At 48.6% G+C, this 16,294-nt stretch overlaps 1 protein-coding gene across 1 annotated transcript in view; it reads left to right on the forward strand.

Moving 5' to 3' along the window:
* Positions 1-16,294, forward strand: part of LOC129834907 (histidine decarboxylase-like) — a 151,735-nt gene that overhangs the window by 120,059 nt on the left and 15,382 nt on the right. The window contains exons 2-5 of the mRNA XM_055900278.1: positions 2,254-2,367; positions 2,688-2,810; positions 8,408-8,551; positions 8,740-8,883. Of these exons, the coding sequence (XP_055756253.1) occupies positions 2,254-2,367; positions 2,688-2,810; positions 8,408-8,551; positions 8,740-8,883 (525 nt within the window). The remainder of the gene's footprint in view (positions 1-2,253; positions 2,368-2,687; positions 2,811-8,407; positions 8,552-8,739; positions 8,884-16,294) is intronic.

Below are 16,294 nucleotides of genomic sequence, written 5' to 3' on the forward strand. Positions count from 1 at the left end.
ATGTGTATATAGATGTGTATAGTGTAATTGATGTGAATATAGTTGTGTATAGTGTAATTGATGTGTATATAGATGTGTATAGTGTAATTGATGTGTATATAGTTGTGTATAGTGTAATTGATGTGTATATAGATGTGTATAGTGTAATTGATGTGAATATAGTTGTGTATAGTGTAATTGATGTGTACATAGATGTGTATAGTGTAATTGATGTGTATATAGATGTGTATAGTGTAATTGATGTGAATATAGATGTGTATAGTGTAATTGATGTGTATATAGTTGTGTATAGTGTAATTGATGTGAATATAGATGTGTATAGTGTAATTGATGTGAATATAGATGTGTATAGTGTAATTGATGTGAATATAGTTGTGTATAGTGTAATTGATGTGTATATAGTTGTGTATAGTGTAATTGATGTGAATATAGTTGTGTATAGTGTAATTGATGTGTATATAGATGTGTATAGTGTAATTGATGTGAATATAGTTGTGTATAGTGTAATTGATGTGTATATAGATGTGTATAGTGTAATTGATGTGTATATAGATGTGTATAGTGTAATTGATGTGAATATAGATGTGTATAGTGTAATTGATGTGTATATAGTTGTGTATAGTGTAATTGATGTGAATATAGATGTGTATAGTGTAATTGATGTGAATATAGATGTGTATAGTGTAATTGATGTGAATATAGATGTGTATAGTGTAATTGATGTGTGTAACGGCTGTCACTCTCCTCATCCTCGGACGAGGTGAGGAGAGAAGGATCTTCAGACCAAAATGCAGCTTGAGGGAAATAAGCCATCACTTTATTTATACACGATGGCAACACGAAACAAAACAAAACACTTTCAAAAATACAAAACAAGAAAACGACGTAGACGACAAAACCTGAACATGAACTTACTTAACTGAAACGTAAAACTCACGGACAGGAAACAGACTACATCGAAACGAAACGAACAGCCAAACAGTCCCGTATGGTAAATCCATGCAACGACACAGGAGACAATCACCCACAAACAAACAGTGAGAACGCCCTACCTAAATATGACTCTTAATTAGAGGAAAACGCAAACCACCTGCCTCTAATCAAGAGCCATACCAGGCAACCCAAAACCAACATAGAAACAGATAACATAGACTGCCCACCCAAAACACATGCCCTGACCATAAACACATAAAAACAAACATAAAACAGGTCAGGACCGTTACAATGTGTATATAGTTGTGTATAGTGTAATTGATGTGTATATGGATGTGTATAGTGTAATTGATGTGTATATAGTTGTGTATAGTGTAATTGATGTGTATATAGATGTGTATAGTGTAATTGATGTGTATATAGTTGTGTATAGTGTAATTGATGTGAATATAGATGTGTATAGTGTAACTGATGTGAATATAGATGTGTAGTGTAATTGATGTGTATATAGATGTGTATAGTGTAATTGATGTGTATATAGATGTGTAGTGTAATTGATGTGTATATAGATGTGTATAGTGTAATTGATGTGTATATAGATGTGTATAGTGTAATTGATGTGTATATAGATGTGTAGTGTAATTGATGTGTTTATAGTTGTGTATAGTGTAATTGATGTGTATATAGTTGTGTATAGTGTAATTGATGTGTATATAGATGTGTATAGTGTAATTGATGTGTATATAGTTGTGTATAGTGTAATTGATGTGAATATAGATGTGTATAGTGTAACTGATGTGAATATAGATGTGTATATAGATGTAATGGTTCCTCTCTAGGTTTCTTCCTAGGTTTTGGCCTGTCTAGGGAGCTTTTCCTAGCCACCGTGCTTCTACACCTGCATTGCTTGCTGTTTGGGGTTTTAGGCTAGGTTTCTGTACAGCACTTTGAGATATCAGCTGATGTTAGAAGGGCTATATAAATACATTTGATTTGATTTTGATTTGATAATTGGTGTGTATTGATGTGTTTGACAGGTCATCATTTGTAAATAAGAATTTTTTCTTAATTGATAGTTTATAACAAGGACCTCAATTGCCTAGTGACTATGAACCGTTACCAGGACCGTTGTGGATCAAACATTGATTGTTCACTGTAACTTGTTGTAAGGATATTCTGTCCCCCAAAGTATCTTTCTGGCACTAATGATGGAGTGTGTTTGTGCCTGCGTGTGTGTGTGTGTGTGTGTGTGTGTGTGTGTGTGTGTGTGTGTGTGTGTGTGTGTGTGTGTGTGTGTGTGTGTGTGTGTGTGTTGGTCAGGTGGTCCACTGGCAGAGCCCCTACATGCATGCGTACTACCCAGCCCTGACCTCCTGGCCCTCCATGTTAGGAGACATGTTGGCTGATGCAATCAACAACATCGGATTCACCTGGGTAACTATCTTATCACATCCAACTTGATTTACTCTTTGTGGGGAACTACACAAAAATAACTCACTTAATTATCCAACTAAAGTTTTGGTTTAAAGACTTGAATATCATGTTTTAAAAAATATATATTTCCTGGCAGCACATTAACTGTGACATCAGGTTTGTGAGGTTTTTCTCCCACATGAGCCATGGGTTAACTAGAAGATACTTGGATACAATCATCTGCTACAGAACGGTCCTGCAGGAAATCCTATAGTCGTGTGATATTATAATGTAATGACTATTTATGACAGAATGACATGATGTTGTTGTGTTGGGTCCAGGCCTCCAGCCCGGCGTGTACAGAGCTGGAGATGAACGTGATGGACTGGTTGTGTAAAGCCCTTGGTCTCCCCACCTTCTTCCTCCATCACCACCCAGACAGCAACGGGGGAGGAATACTGCAGGTAGGATAGATATACCTGACCATACTCACCTTACAGTACCAACTAGACAGCACCGGGGAGGAATACTGCAGGTAGGATAGATACACCTGACCATACTCACCTTACAGTACCAACTAGACAGCACTGGGGAGGAATACTGCAGGTAGGATAGATACACCTGACCATACTCACCTTACAGTACCAACTAGACAGCACCGGGGAGGAATACTGCAGGTAGGATAGATACACCTGACCATACCTGACCATACTCACCTTACAGTACCAACTAGACAGCACCGGGGAGGAATACTGCAGGTAGGATAGATACACCTGACCATACCTGACCATACCTGACCTTACAGTACCAACTAGACAGCACCGGGGGGGAATACTGCAGGTAGAATAGATACACCTGACCATACTTACCTTACAGTACCAACTAGACAGCACCGGGGGAGGAATACTGCAGGTAGGATAGATACACCTGACCATACTCACCTTACAGTACCAACTAGACAGCACCGGGGAGGAATACTGCAGGTAGGATAGATACACCTGACCATACCTGACCATACTCACCTTACAGTACCAACTAGACAGCACTGGGGAGGAATACTGCAGGTAGGATAGATACACCTGACCATACTCACCTTACAGTACCAACTAGACAGCACCGGGGAGGAATACTGCAGGTAGGATAGATACACCTGACCATACCTGACCATACTCACCTTACAGTACCAACTAGACAGCACCGGGGAGGAATACTGCAGGTAGGATAGATACACCTGACCATACCTGACCATACTCACCTTACAGTACCAACTAGACAGCACCGGGGACTGCAGGTAGGATAGATACACCTGACCATACTCACCTTACAGTACCAACTAGACAGCACCGGGGGGGAATACTGCAGGTAGAATAGATACACCTGACCATACTCACCTTACAGTACCAACTAGACAGCACCGGGGGAGGAATACTGCAGGTAGGATAGATACACCTGACCATACTCACCTTACAGTACCAACTAGACAGCACCGGGGAGGAATACTGCAGGTAGGATAGATACACCTGACCATACCTGACCATACTCACCTTACAGTACCAACTAGACAGCACCGGGGAGGAATACTGCAGGTAGGATAGATACACCTGACCATACTCACCTTACAGTACCAACTAGACAGCACCGGGGAGGAATACTGCAGGTAGGATAGATACACCTGACCCTACCTGACCATACTCACCTTACAGTACCAACTAGACAGCACCGGGGGGGAATACTGCAGGTAGAATAGATACACCTGACCATACTCACCTTACAGTACCAACTAGACAGCACCGGGGAGGAATACTGCAGGTAGGATAGATACACCTGACCATACCTGACCATACTCACCTTACAGTACCAACTAGACAGCACCGGGGGAGGAATACTGCAGGTAGGATAGATACACCTGACCATACTCACCTTACAGTACCAACTAGACAGCACCGGAGGAGGAATACTGCAGGTAGAATAGATACACCTGACCATACCTGACCATACTCACCTTACAGTACCAACTAGACAGCACCGGGGGAGGAATACTGCAGGGAGGATAGATACACCTGACCATACCTGACCATACTCACCTTACAGTACCAACTAGACAGCACCGGGGGAGGAATACTGCAGGTAGGATAGATACACCTGACCATACTCACCTTACAGTACCAACTAGACAGCACCGGGGGGGAATACTGCAGGTAGGATAGATACACCTGACCATACCTGACCATACTCACCTTACAGTACCAACTAGACAGCACCGGGGAGGAATACTGCAGGTAGGATAGATACACCTGACCATACTCACCTTACAGTACCAACTAGACAGCACCGGGGAGGAATACTGCAGGTAGGATAGATACACCTGACCATACCTGACCATACTCACCTTACAGTACCAACTAGACAGCACCGGGGAGGAATACTGCAGGTAGGATAGATATACCTGACCATACTCACCTTACAGTACCAACTAGACAGCACCGGGGAGGAATACTGCAGGTAGGATAGATACACCTGGATACACCTGACCATACTCACCTTACAGTACCAACTAGACAGCACCGGGGAGGAATACTGCAGGTAGGATAGATACACCTGACCATACCTGACCATACTCACCTTACAGTACCGACTAGACAGCACCGGGGAGGAATACTGCAGGTAGGATAGATACACCTGACCATACCTGACCATACTCACCTTACAGTACCAACTAGACAGCACCGGGGGGGAATACTGCAGGTAGGATAGATACACCTGACCATACTCACCTTACAGTACCAACTAGACAGCACCGGGGAGGAATACTGCAGGTAGAATAGATACACCTGACCATACCTGACCATACTCACCTTTACAGTACCAACTAGACAGCACCGGGGGAGGAATACTGCAGGTAGGATAGATACACCTGACCATACCTGACCATACTCACCTTACAGTACCAACTAGACAGCACCGGAGGAGGAATACTGCAAGTAGGATAGATACACCTGACCATACCTGACCATACTCACCTTACAGTACCAACTAGACAGCACCGGGGAGGAATACTGCAGGTAGGATAGATACACCTGACCATACTCACCTTACAGTACCAACTAGAGAGCACCGGAGGAGGAATACTGCAGGTAGGATAGATACACCTGACCATACCTGACCATACTCACCTTACAGTACCAACTAGACAGCACCGGGGAGGAATACTGCAGGTAGGATAGATACACCTGGATACACCTGACCATACTCACCTTACAGTACCAACTAGACAGCACCGGGGGGGAATACTGCAGGTAGGATAGATACACCTGACCATACTCACCTTACAGTACCAACTAGACAGCACCAGGGAGGAATACTGCAGGTAGAATAGATACACCTGACCATACTCACCTTACAGTACCAACTAGACAGCACCGGGGGGGAATACTGCAGGTAGGATAGATACACCTGACCATACTCACCTTACAGTACCAACTAGACAGCACCGGGGGGGAATACTGCAGGTAGAATAGATACACCTGACCATACTCACCTTACAGTACCAACTAGACAGCACCGGGGAGGAATACTGCAGGTAGAATAGATACACCTGACCATACCTGACCATACTCACCTTTACAGTACCAACTAGACAGCACCGGGGGAGGAATACTGCAGGTAGGATAGATACACCTGACCATACCTGACCATACTCACCTTACAGTACCAACTAGACAGCACCGGAGGAGGAATACTGCAGGTAGGATAGATACACCTGACCATACCTGACCATACTCACCTTACAATACCAACTAGACAGCACCGGGGAGGAATACTGCAGGTAGGATAGATACACCTGGATACACCTGACCATACTCACCTTACAGTACCAACTAGACAGCACCGGGGGGGAATACTGCAGGTAGGATAGATACACCTGACCATACTCACCTTACAGTACCAACTAGACAGCACCAGGGAGGAATACTGCAGGTAGAATAGATACACCTGACCATACTCACCTTACAGTACCAACTAGACAGCACCGGGGAGGAATACTGCAGGTAGGATAGATACACCTGACCATACCTGACCATACTCACCTTACAGTACCAACTAGACAGCACCGGGGAGGAATACTGCAGGTAGGATAGATACACCTGACCACACCTGACCATACCTGACCATACTCACCTTACAGTACCAACTAGACAGCACCGGGGGAGGAATACTGCAGGTAGGATAGATACACCTGACCATACTCACCTTACAGTACCAACTAGACAGCACCGGGGAGGAATACTGCAGGTAGAATAGATACACCTGACCATACTCACCTTACAGTACCAACTAGACAGCACCGGGGGGGAATACTGCAGGTAGGATAGATACACCTGACCATACCTGACCATACTCACCTTACAGTACCAACTAGACAGCACCGGGGAGGAATACTGCAGGTAGGATAGATACACCTGACCATACCTGACCATACTCACCTTACAGTACCAACTAGACAGCACCGGAGGAGGAATACTGCAGGTAGGATAGATACACCTGACCATACCTGACCATACTCACCTTACAGTACCAACTAGACAGCACCGGGGGAGGAATACTGCAGGTAGAATAGATACACCTGACCATACTCACCTTACAGTACCAACTAGACAGCACCGGAGGAGGAATACTGCAGGTAGGATAGATACACCTGACCATACCTGACCATACTCACCTTACAGTACCAACTAGACAGCACCGGAGGAGGAATACTGCAGGTAGGATAGATACACCTGACCATACCTGACCATACTCACCTTACAGTACCAACTAGACAGCACCGGGGAGGAATACTGCAGGTAGGATAGATACACCTGACCATACTCATCTTACAGTACCAACTAGACAGCACCGGAGGAGGAATACTGCAGGTAGGACAGATACACCTGACCATACTCACCTTACAGTACCAACTAGACAGCACCGGAGGAGGAATACTGCAGGTAGGATAGATACACCTGACCATACTCACCTTACAGTACCAACTAGACAGCACCGGGGAGGAATACTGCAGGTAGGATAGATACACCTGACCATACCTGACCATACTCACCTTACAGTACCAACTAGACAGCACCGGGGGAGGAATACTGCAGGTAGGATAGATACACCTGACCATACTCACCTTACAGTACCAACTAGACAGCACCGGGGAGGAATACTGCAGGTAGGATAGATACACCTGACCATACTCACCTTACAGTACCAACTAGACAGCACCGGGGAGGAATACTGCAGGTAGGATAGATACACCTGACCATACTCACCTTACAGTACCAACTAGACAGCACCGGGGAGGAATACTGCAGGTAGGATAGATACACCTGGCCATACCTGACCATACTCACCTTACAGTACCAACTAGACAGCACCGGGGAGGAATACTGCAGGTAGGATAGATACACCTGACCATACCTGACCATACTCACCTTACAGTACCAACTAGACAGCACCGGGGGAGGAATACTGCAGGTAGGATAGATATACCTGACCATACTCACCTTACAGTACCAACTAGACAGCACCGGGGAGGAATACTGCAGGTAGGATAGATACACCTGACCATACCTGACCATACTCACCTTACAGTACCAACTAGACAGCACCGGGGGAGGAATACTGCAGGTAGGATAGATATACCTGACCATACTCACCTTACAGTACCAACTAGACAGCACCGGGGAGGAATACTGCAGGTAGGATAGATACACCTGACCATACCTGACCATACTCACCTTACAGTACCAACTAGACAGCACCGGGGGAGGAATAGGCAGGTAGACATGTACTCTCACAGCACCACCTAGTGGTGAATGGGAATAACATTCTCTACACTCTTCTCAGAAAGCAGTAAATAAGTTCACATAAACATAGTGCTTTTCTCTCTCCTTCTTTGTCTCCCCTCCCTCCCTCCCTCCCTCCCTCCTCTCTCTCCCTCCCCCTTCCATCCCTCCCTCCCTCCTCTCTCTCCCCCATTCCTCCCTCCTCTCTCTCCCCCATCCCTCTCTCCTCTCAGAGCACAGTGAGTGAGAGTAGTCTGGTAGCTCTGCTGGCTGCCAGGAAGGCCAGGATCCAGCAGCTGAAGAGGACAGATCCAGCAGACAGAGACCTGGATGACTCAGTGGTCAACGCCAGACTGGTGGCCTACGCATCAGACCAGGTCAACATGGGATGGGTTATGGACCCACACACACACGCACATATGCAACGTTTGCAAACATGCACGCACGCATGCACGAACACACACACACGCACACACACACACACACAAATAGTGAGTTCTGCATAATGAGAGATTGACTGTCTGTCTGTCTGTCCATCTCTCCGTCTGCTCTCTGCCTCTATCAGGCTCACTCCTCAGTGGAGAAGGCAGGTCTGATCTCCCTGGTGAAGATCAGGTTCCTCCCTCCAGACGACCACTTCTCCCTGAGAGGAGACACTCTGAAACAGGCCATCCAGGAGGACAGGAGGAGAGGACTGGTACCTGTCATGGTAGGTCATGGTAGGGTATATTCGGGGGCAGTAGGTCATGGTAGGGTATATTAGGGGGCGGTAGGTCGTGGTAAGGTATATTAGGGGGTGGTAGGTCATTGTCACAATACAGAGGCGGATGCAAAATGCAAGCAACGATGGTTTAATGAAATAGTTTACAGCATCAACAGGACAGACAGAATATACTCAGACAGAATCCAACCCAGGGCCAAAGGGCACATCCTCTGATGATAGCGTGCTGAGAAATCCAAGGGAGTGAGTCCGGCTGGGTAGGAAGGAGCACAGCAGATAATCCCCACAAGGGCTGCGAGAGAAAGAGCACTGACACACGACACAACCTCAGGGAAGAAACAACGATCTGACAACAAGAAACACAGGTTACAGAACATATAAAGGGGAAGATAATTAATTCCAGCTGGCGCAGACAATCAGACCAAGATTGGAAACCACGCCCACACAAACACAGGAGAGAGAGAGAGAGAGAGAGAGAGAGAGAGAGAGAGGCAGTGGATTCATGAACCGTGACACTACCCCCCCCCCCCTAGGAACGCCTCTTGGCGTTCCCAGACAAATTTACCTGTCGATTGAAATCATCGATAAGGGAGTGATCCAGAATGTCCCTAGCGGGTACCCAACTTCTCTCCTCCGGACCGTAACCCTCCCAGTCTACCAGGTACTGGAATCCGCGTCCCCTCCTTCTCGAGTTCAAAATCCGATTGACAGAAAAGGTGGTCTCCCCATCAACAAGTCGTGGCGGCGGGGGAACCGGGACCGGCGGGTTAATGCGTGCCTGAAACACCGGTTTTATCTTGGACACATGGAAGGTAGGATGAATTCTCCTATACTCTGGAGGAAGCTTGAGCCGGACCGCCACCGGACTAATGATCCTGGTGACCTTGAACGGCCCGATAAATTTGGGGGCAAGCTTGTTAGAAACGGATAGGAGTGGAATGTTCTTCGTGGAAAGCCACACTCTTTGTCCAACGACGTATACCGGAGGCTTCGACCGGTGGCGATTGGCCTTAGCCTTGGTGCGCGCCCCCACCCGGAGGAGAGTCTCACGGGCTCTGCTCCATACGTGACGGCACCTCTGGATGAAAGCGTGAGCGGAGGGAACCGTGACCTCGGACTCAGTACTGGGAAAGATAGGTGGCTGGTAACCTAAACTACACTCAAACGGAGAGAGACCCGTGGCTGCCACTGGCAACGAATTGTGAGCGTACTCAACCATAGAGAGTTGTTGACTCCAGGAAGAGGGGTTCTTAGAAACCAAACATCGCAACACTCTCTCCAAATCTTGGTTGGCCCTCTCCGTTTGACCGTTGCTCTGGGGATGAAACCCTGAAGAAAGACTTACACTTGCTCCCAGTAACCTACAAAACTCCTGCCAAAACTTGGACACAAATTGGGGCCCCCGGTCAGAAACTACGTCCATCGGCAGGCCATGTAAGCGAAAGACATGATCCACGACCGTTACCGCTGTTTCCTTGGCAGATGGTAATTTAGGCAAGGGAATAAAATGAGCCGCCTTCGAGAACCGGTCCACCACGGTCAAAACAACCGTCTTGCCCTGGGAGGGCGGGAGACCGGTAACAAAATCTAGCGCGATGTGGGACCAGGGTCTCGAAGGGACCGACAGCGGTTGGAGTAACCCATCTGGGGGTCGATTAGAACTCTTCCCAGTGGCACAAACCGAGCAAGCCAAGACAAAACTGTGAATGTCACGAGCCATCAGCGGCCACCAAAAGCGTTGCTTCACTAAAAAGCTAGTACGGCTGACTCCTGGATGACACGCTACGTTGGAGCAATGCCCCCACCGAATAACATCGGACCGACACCCCTCCGGCACAAACAACCGATTAGGCGGACAACCGGGCGGAGGCGTTACCCCTTCTAAGGCCGTTCTGACCCTCGATTCAACCTCCCATATAAGTGTGGAGACCACTAGGGTCCTGGGTAGGATGCACTCGGGAGTGGATGGTCGTTCGGAATGGTCAAAAATACGAGAAAGGGAATCGGGTTTGACATTCTTGGAACCCGGGCGATACGAGAGAGAGAAGTCAAAACGTCCGAAAAAGAGTGCCCACCGCGCCTGCCTGGAGTTGAGTCGCTTGGCGGTTCTGATATATTCCAAATTTTTGTGATCGGTCCAAACTATAAAAGGTACCCCCGAACCCTCTAACCAATGGCGCCACTCCTCCAATGCTAACTTCACTGCCAACAACTCTCTGTTGCCAATGTCGTAGTTGCGTTCTGCAGGTGATAACCGATGGGAAAGGAACGCGCAAGGGTGCATCTTGTCATCAGAAGAGGAACGTTGGGATAGTACCGCACCTACCCCCACCTCTGAAGCGTCCACCTCCACCACGAACTGACGCGAGGGATCGGGAGCTATGAGGATGGGAGCCGAAACAAAGCGGCTCTTGAGTTTGGTGAATGCAGCCTCGGCTGCATCGGACCACCTGAACGTCACTCTGGGGGAGGTTAAGGCGGTAAGAGGAGCGACTATCTGGCTAAAGTTGCGAACGAAACGCCTGTAGAAATTGGCGAATCCCAGAAACCTCTGTAGGGCCTTACGGGAATCTGGGCTTGGCCAATCCACCACAGCCTTAACCTTGTCAGGATCCATGCGAATACCTTCAGTCGAGACGATGTAACCTAGGAATGGAACGGATTGTGCATGGAAAATGCATTTTTCCGCCTTGACAAAAAGTCCATTCTCCAACAACCTCTGAAGCACTCGTCTGACGTGCTGAACGTGTTCCTGGAGAGAAGAAGAAAAAATCAGTATGTCATCCAGGTAAACATATATGAACTGATCAATCATATCTCTCAGCACGTCATTGACGAGTGCCTGGAAAACCGCTGGGGAGTTGGATAACCCAAAAGGCATGACCAAATACTCGAAGTGCCCTCTGGGGGTGTTAAACGCGGTCTTCCATTCGTCCCCCCTCCTTATGCGAACCAAATGATAAGCATTACGTAAATCCAACTTAGTGAACACGGATGCTCCCTGTAACCTTTCAAAGGCTGAGGACATCAACGGTAAGGGATAGGTATTCTTCACTGTGATGTTATTCAACCCACGGTAATCAATGCAAGGACGCAGAGATCCGTCCTTCTTCCCCACAAAGAAGAACCCCGCCCCCGCTGGAGAAGAAGAAGGACGAATGAATCCAGATGCCAGAGAATCAGAGATGTATCTCTCCATAGCCTCTCTCTCAGGAACAGAGAGTGAATATAACTTGCCTTTAGGCGGAGACTCACCTGGCAATAATTCTATTGCACAGTCATAGGGACGATGCGGAGGAAGAGAAGCAGCACGGGACTTGCTGAACACCTCCTTCAGGTCGTGGTATTCAACGGGCACGTTAGACAAATCCACTGCCTCCTCTAGAAACACAGAATCAGACACAGATGAACAAGCAGACACTAAACAGGACTCAAGACACTTGTTACTCCACATAGATATAGAGTTATGACCCCAGTCAACTCTGGGGTTGTGTTGGGTGAGCCAAGGGTGGCCGAGAACTAATGGTGCAAGGGGTGAGTCCATGAGTAGAAATGATAGTGTCTCAGTGTGATTGCCAGAAGTGATGAGTGTGATAGGTTCAGTGGTGTGAGAAATGTTGGGGAGTTCTTGACCATTGAGAGCGTTGACGGATATCTTGTGCGTGAGTGAGGTGATAGGAATCTGGAGCTTGTGAGCAAGCTTGAAGTCCATGAAATTACCCTCTGCTCCTGAGTCCAGTAAAGCTTGGGTGTCGTGCGTGTGGGTGGCCCATCTTAGTCTTACCGGGAGGAGAGTAGATGATGAGGTCTTCTCTGTGATGACACCACCCGATAGTAGCCTCATACTTACTACCGGGCCTGATCTTTTACCGGACAGGAGTGGATAAAGTGGCCCGCTCTACCACAGTAGAGACAAAGTCCTTGGGATCTCCGCCTCTCCCTCTCCTCCCGGGAGAGGCGAGCTCTCCCCACCTGCATGGGTTCGTGAGCGGAGGCTGAACTGGCCGTGTTCCCGCTGCTGGCATGCCAACCCTCCGTGTCGTTATACGGTCTGTTAGGGTATGCTCGGCGGCCAATACGACTCAGACGAGCGTCGACCCTCAATGCTAGTTCCACTAGTCCATTTAAACTCCTGGGAAGGTCCAGAACATAAATCTCCTTCTGGATCCGGTCCTCCAGCCCATGCAGGAACATGTCCCACTGCGCCTCCTCGTTCCACTGACATTCTGCGGCCAGAGTGCGGAATTGAATGGAGTATTCCGATACTGAACGGTCTCCTTGGCGAAGGTCAGCGAGTAGTCTGGCCGCCTCCCTACCCGCCACGGCCCGATCGAAGACCCTTCTCATCTCCTCGGAGAGTGTCTGGAAGGAGGTGCAGCATGGGTCCTGGTTCGCCCACACCGCCGATCCCCAAAGGGCCGCTTTGCCTGATGGCAGTGTGAGTACGAATGCTACCTTAGACTGTTCACGGTTGAAGGTCCGTGGCTGCAACGAGAAATGCATGGAACATCTCGTCAGAAAAGCTCTGCAATAGTCAGGATCACCTGAATAACCCTCTGGTGTCGGTAGCCGTGGCTCTAGCTGGGAATCCGGCTCTGGCGGGGCGTGTTGAACTGCCGGTGTAGGTGGCGCAGCGAGGCCCCCCAGATGTTGTAATTGTTGGGTCAGCTGGGATACCTGCGTCGCAATGGCTTGTACTGCCCGACCTGTGCTAGAGATGTTCTCCTCTTGTTGGTCCATTCTCGTGATACTGCGGGAAATGAATTCGGTCAGACTCGTTGAACTCGCTGCATCCATGATGTGGTCAGATCGTTCTGTCACAATACAGAGGCGGATGCAAGATGCAAGCAACGATGGTTTAATGAAATAGTTTACAGCATCAACAGGACAGACAGAATATACTCAGACAGAATCCAACCCAGGGCCAAAGGGCACATCCTCTGATGATAGCGTGCTGAGAAATCCAAGGGAGTGAGTCCGGCTGGGTAGGAAGGAGCACAGCAGATAATCCCCACAAGGGCTGCGAGAGAAAGAGCACTGACACACGACACAACCTCAGGGAAGAAACAACGATCTGACAACAAGAAACACAGGTTACAGAACATATAAAGGGGAAGATAATTAATTCCAGCTGGCGCAGACAATCAGACCAAGATTGGAAACCACGCCCACACAAACACAGGAGAGAGAGAGAGAGAGAGAGAGAGAGAGAGAGAGGCAGTGGATTCATGAACCGTGACACTACCCCCCCCCCCCCTAGGAACGCCTCTTGGCGTTCCCAGACAAATTTACCTGTCGATTGAAATCATCGATAAGGGAGTGATCCAGAATGTCCCTAGCGGGTACCCAACTTCTCTCCTCCGGACCGTTACCCTCCCAGTCTACCAGGTACTGGAATCCGCGTCCCCTCCTTCTCGAGTTCAAAATCCGATTGACAGAAAAGGTGGTCTCCCCATCAACAAGTCGTGGCGGCGGGGGAACCGGGACCGGCGGGTTAATGCGTGCCTGAAACACCGGTTTTATCTTGGACACATGGAAGGTAGGATGAATTCTCCTATACTCTGGAGGAAGCTTGAGCCGGACCGCCACCGGACTAATGATCCTGGTGACCTTGAACGGCCCGATAAATTTGGGGGCAAGCTTGTTAGAAACGGATAGGAGTGGAATGTTCTTCGTGGAAAGCCACACTCTTTGTCCAACGACGTATACCGGAGGCTTCGACCGGTGGCGATTGGCCTTAGCCTTGGTGCGCGCCCCCACCCGGAGGAGAGTCTCACGGGCTCTGCTCCATACGTGACGGCACCTCTGGATGAAAGCGTGAGCGGAGGGAACCGTGACCTCGGACTCAGTACTGGGAAAGATAGGTGGCTGGTAACCTAAACTACACTCAAACGGAGAGAGACCCGTGGCTGCCACTGGCAACGAATTGTGAGCGTACTCAACCATAGAGAGTTGTTGACTCCAGGAAGAGGGGTTCTTAGAAACCAAACATCGCAACACTCTCTCCAAATCTTGGTTGGCCCTCTCCGTTTGACCGTTGCTCTGGGGATGAAACCCTGAAGAAAGACTTACACTTGCTCCCAGTAACCTACAAAACTCCTGCCAAAACTTGGACACAAATTGGGGCCCCCGGTCAGAAACTACGTCCATCGGCAGGCCATGTAAGCGAAAGACATGATCCACGACCGTTACCGCTGTTTCCTTGGCAGATGGTAATTTAGGCAAGGGAATAAAATGAGCCGCCTTCGAGAACCGGTCCACCACGGTCAAAACAACCGTCTTGCCCTGGGAGGGCGGGAGACCGGTAACAAAATCTAGCGCGATGTGGGACCAGGGTCTCGAAGGGACCGACAGCGGTTGGAGTAACCCATCTGGGGGTCGATTAGAACTCTTCCCAGTGGCACAAACCGAGCAAGCCAAGACAAAACTGTGAATGTCACGAGCCATCAGCGGCCACCAAAAGCGTTGCTTCACTAAAAAGCTAGTACGGCTGACTCCTGGATGACACGCTACGTTGGAGCAATGCCCCCACCGAATAACATCGGACCGACACCCCTCCGGCACAAACAACCGATTAGGCGGACAACCGGGCGGAGGCGTTACCCCTTCTAAGGCCGTTCTGACCCTCGATTCAACCTCCCATATAAGTGTGGAGACCACTAGGGTCCTGGGTAGGATGCACTCGGGAGTGGATGGTCGTTCGGAATGGTCAAAAATACGAGAAAGGGAATCGGGTTTGACATTCTTGGAACCCGGGCGATACGAGAGAGAGAAGTCAAAACGTCCGAAAAAGAGTGCCCACCGCGCCTGCCTGGAGTTGAGTCGCTTGGCGGTTCTGATATATTCCAAATTTTTGTGATCGGTCCAAACTATAAAAGGTACCCCCGAACCCTCTAACCAATGGCGCCACTCCTCCAATGCTAACTTCACTGCCAACAACTCTCTGTTGCCAATGTCGTAGTTGCGTTCTGCAGGTGATAACCGATGGGAAAGGAACGCGCAAGGGTGCATCTTGTCATCAGAAGAGGAACGTTGGGATAGTACCGCACCTACCCCCACCTCTGAAGCGTCCACCTCCACCACGAACTGACGCGAGGGATCGGGAGCTATGAGGATGGGAGCCGAAACAAAGCGGCTCTTGAGTTTGGTGAATGCAGCCTCGGCTGCATCGGACCACCTGAACGTCACTCTGGGGGAGGTTAAGGCGGTAAGAGGAGCGACTATCTGGCTAAAGTTGCGAACGAAACGCCTGTAGAAATTGGCGAATCCCAGAAACCTCTGTAGGGCCTTACGGGAATCTGGGCTTGGCCAATCCACCACAGCCTTAACCTTGTCAGGATCCATGCGAATACCTTCAGTCGAGACGATGTAACCTAGGAATGGAACGGATTGTGCATGG

The sequence above is a fragment of the Salvelinus fontinalis genome, chromosome 35 (genome assembly GCF_029448725.1).
Source record: "Salvelinus fontinalis isolate EN_2023a chromosome 35, ASM2944872v1, whole genome shotgun sequence".
In the NCBI taxonomy this organism is placed as follows: Eukaryota; Metazoa; Chordata; class Actinopteri; order Salmoniformes; family Salmonidae; genus Salvelinus; species Salvelinus fontinalis.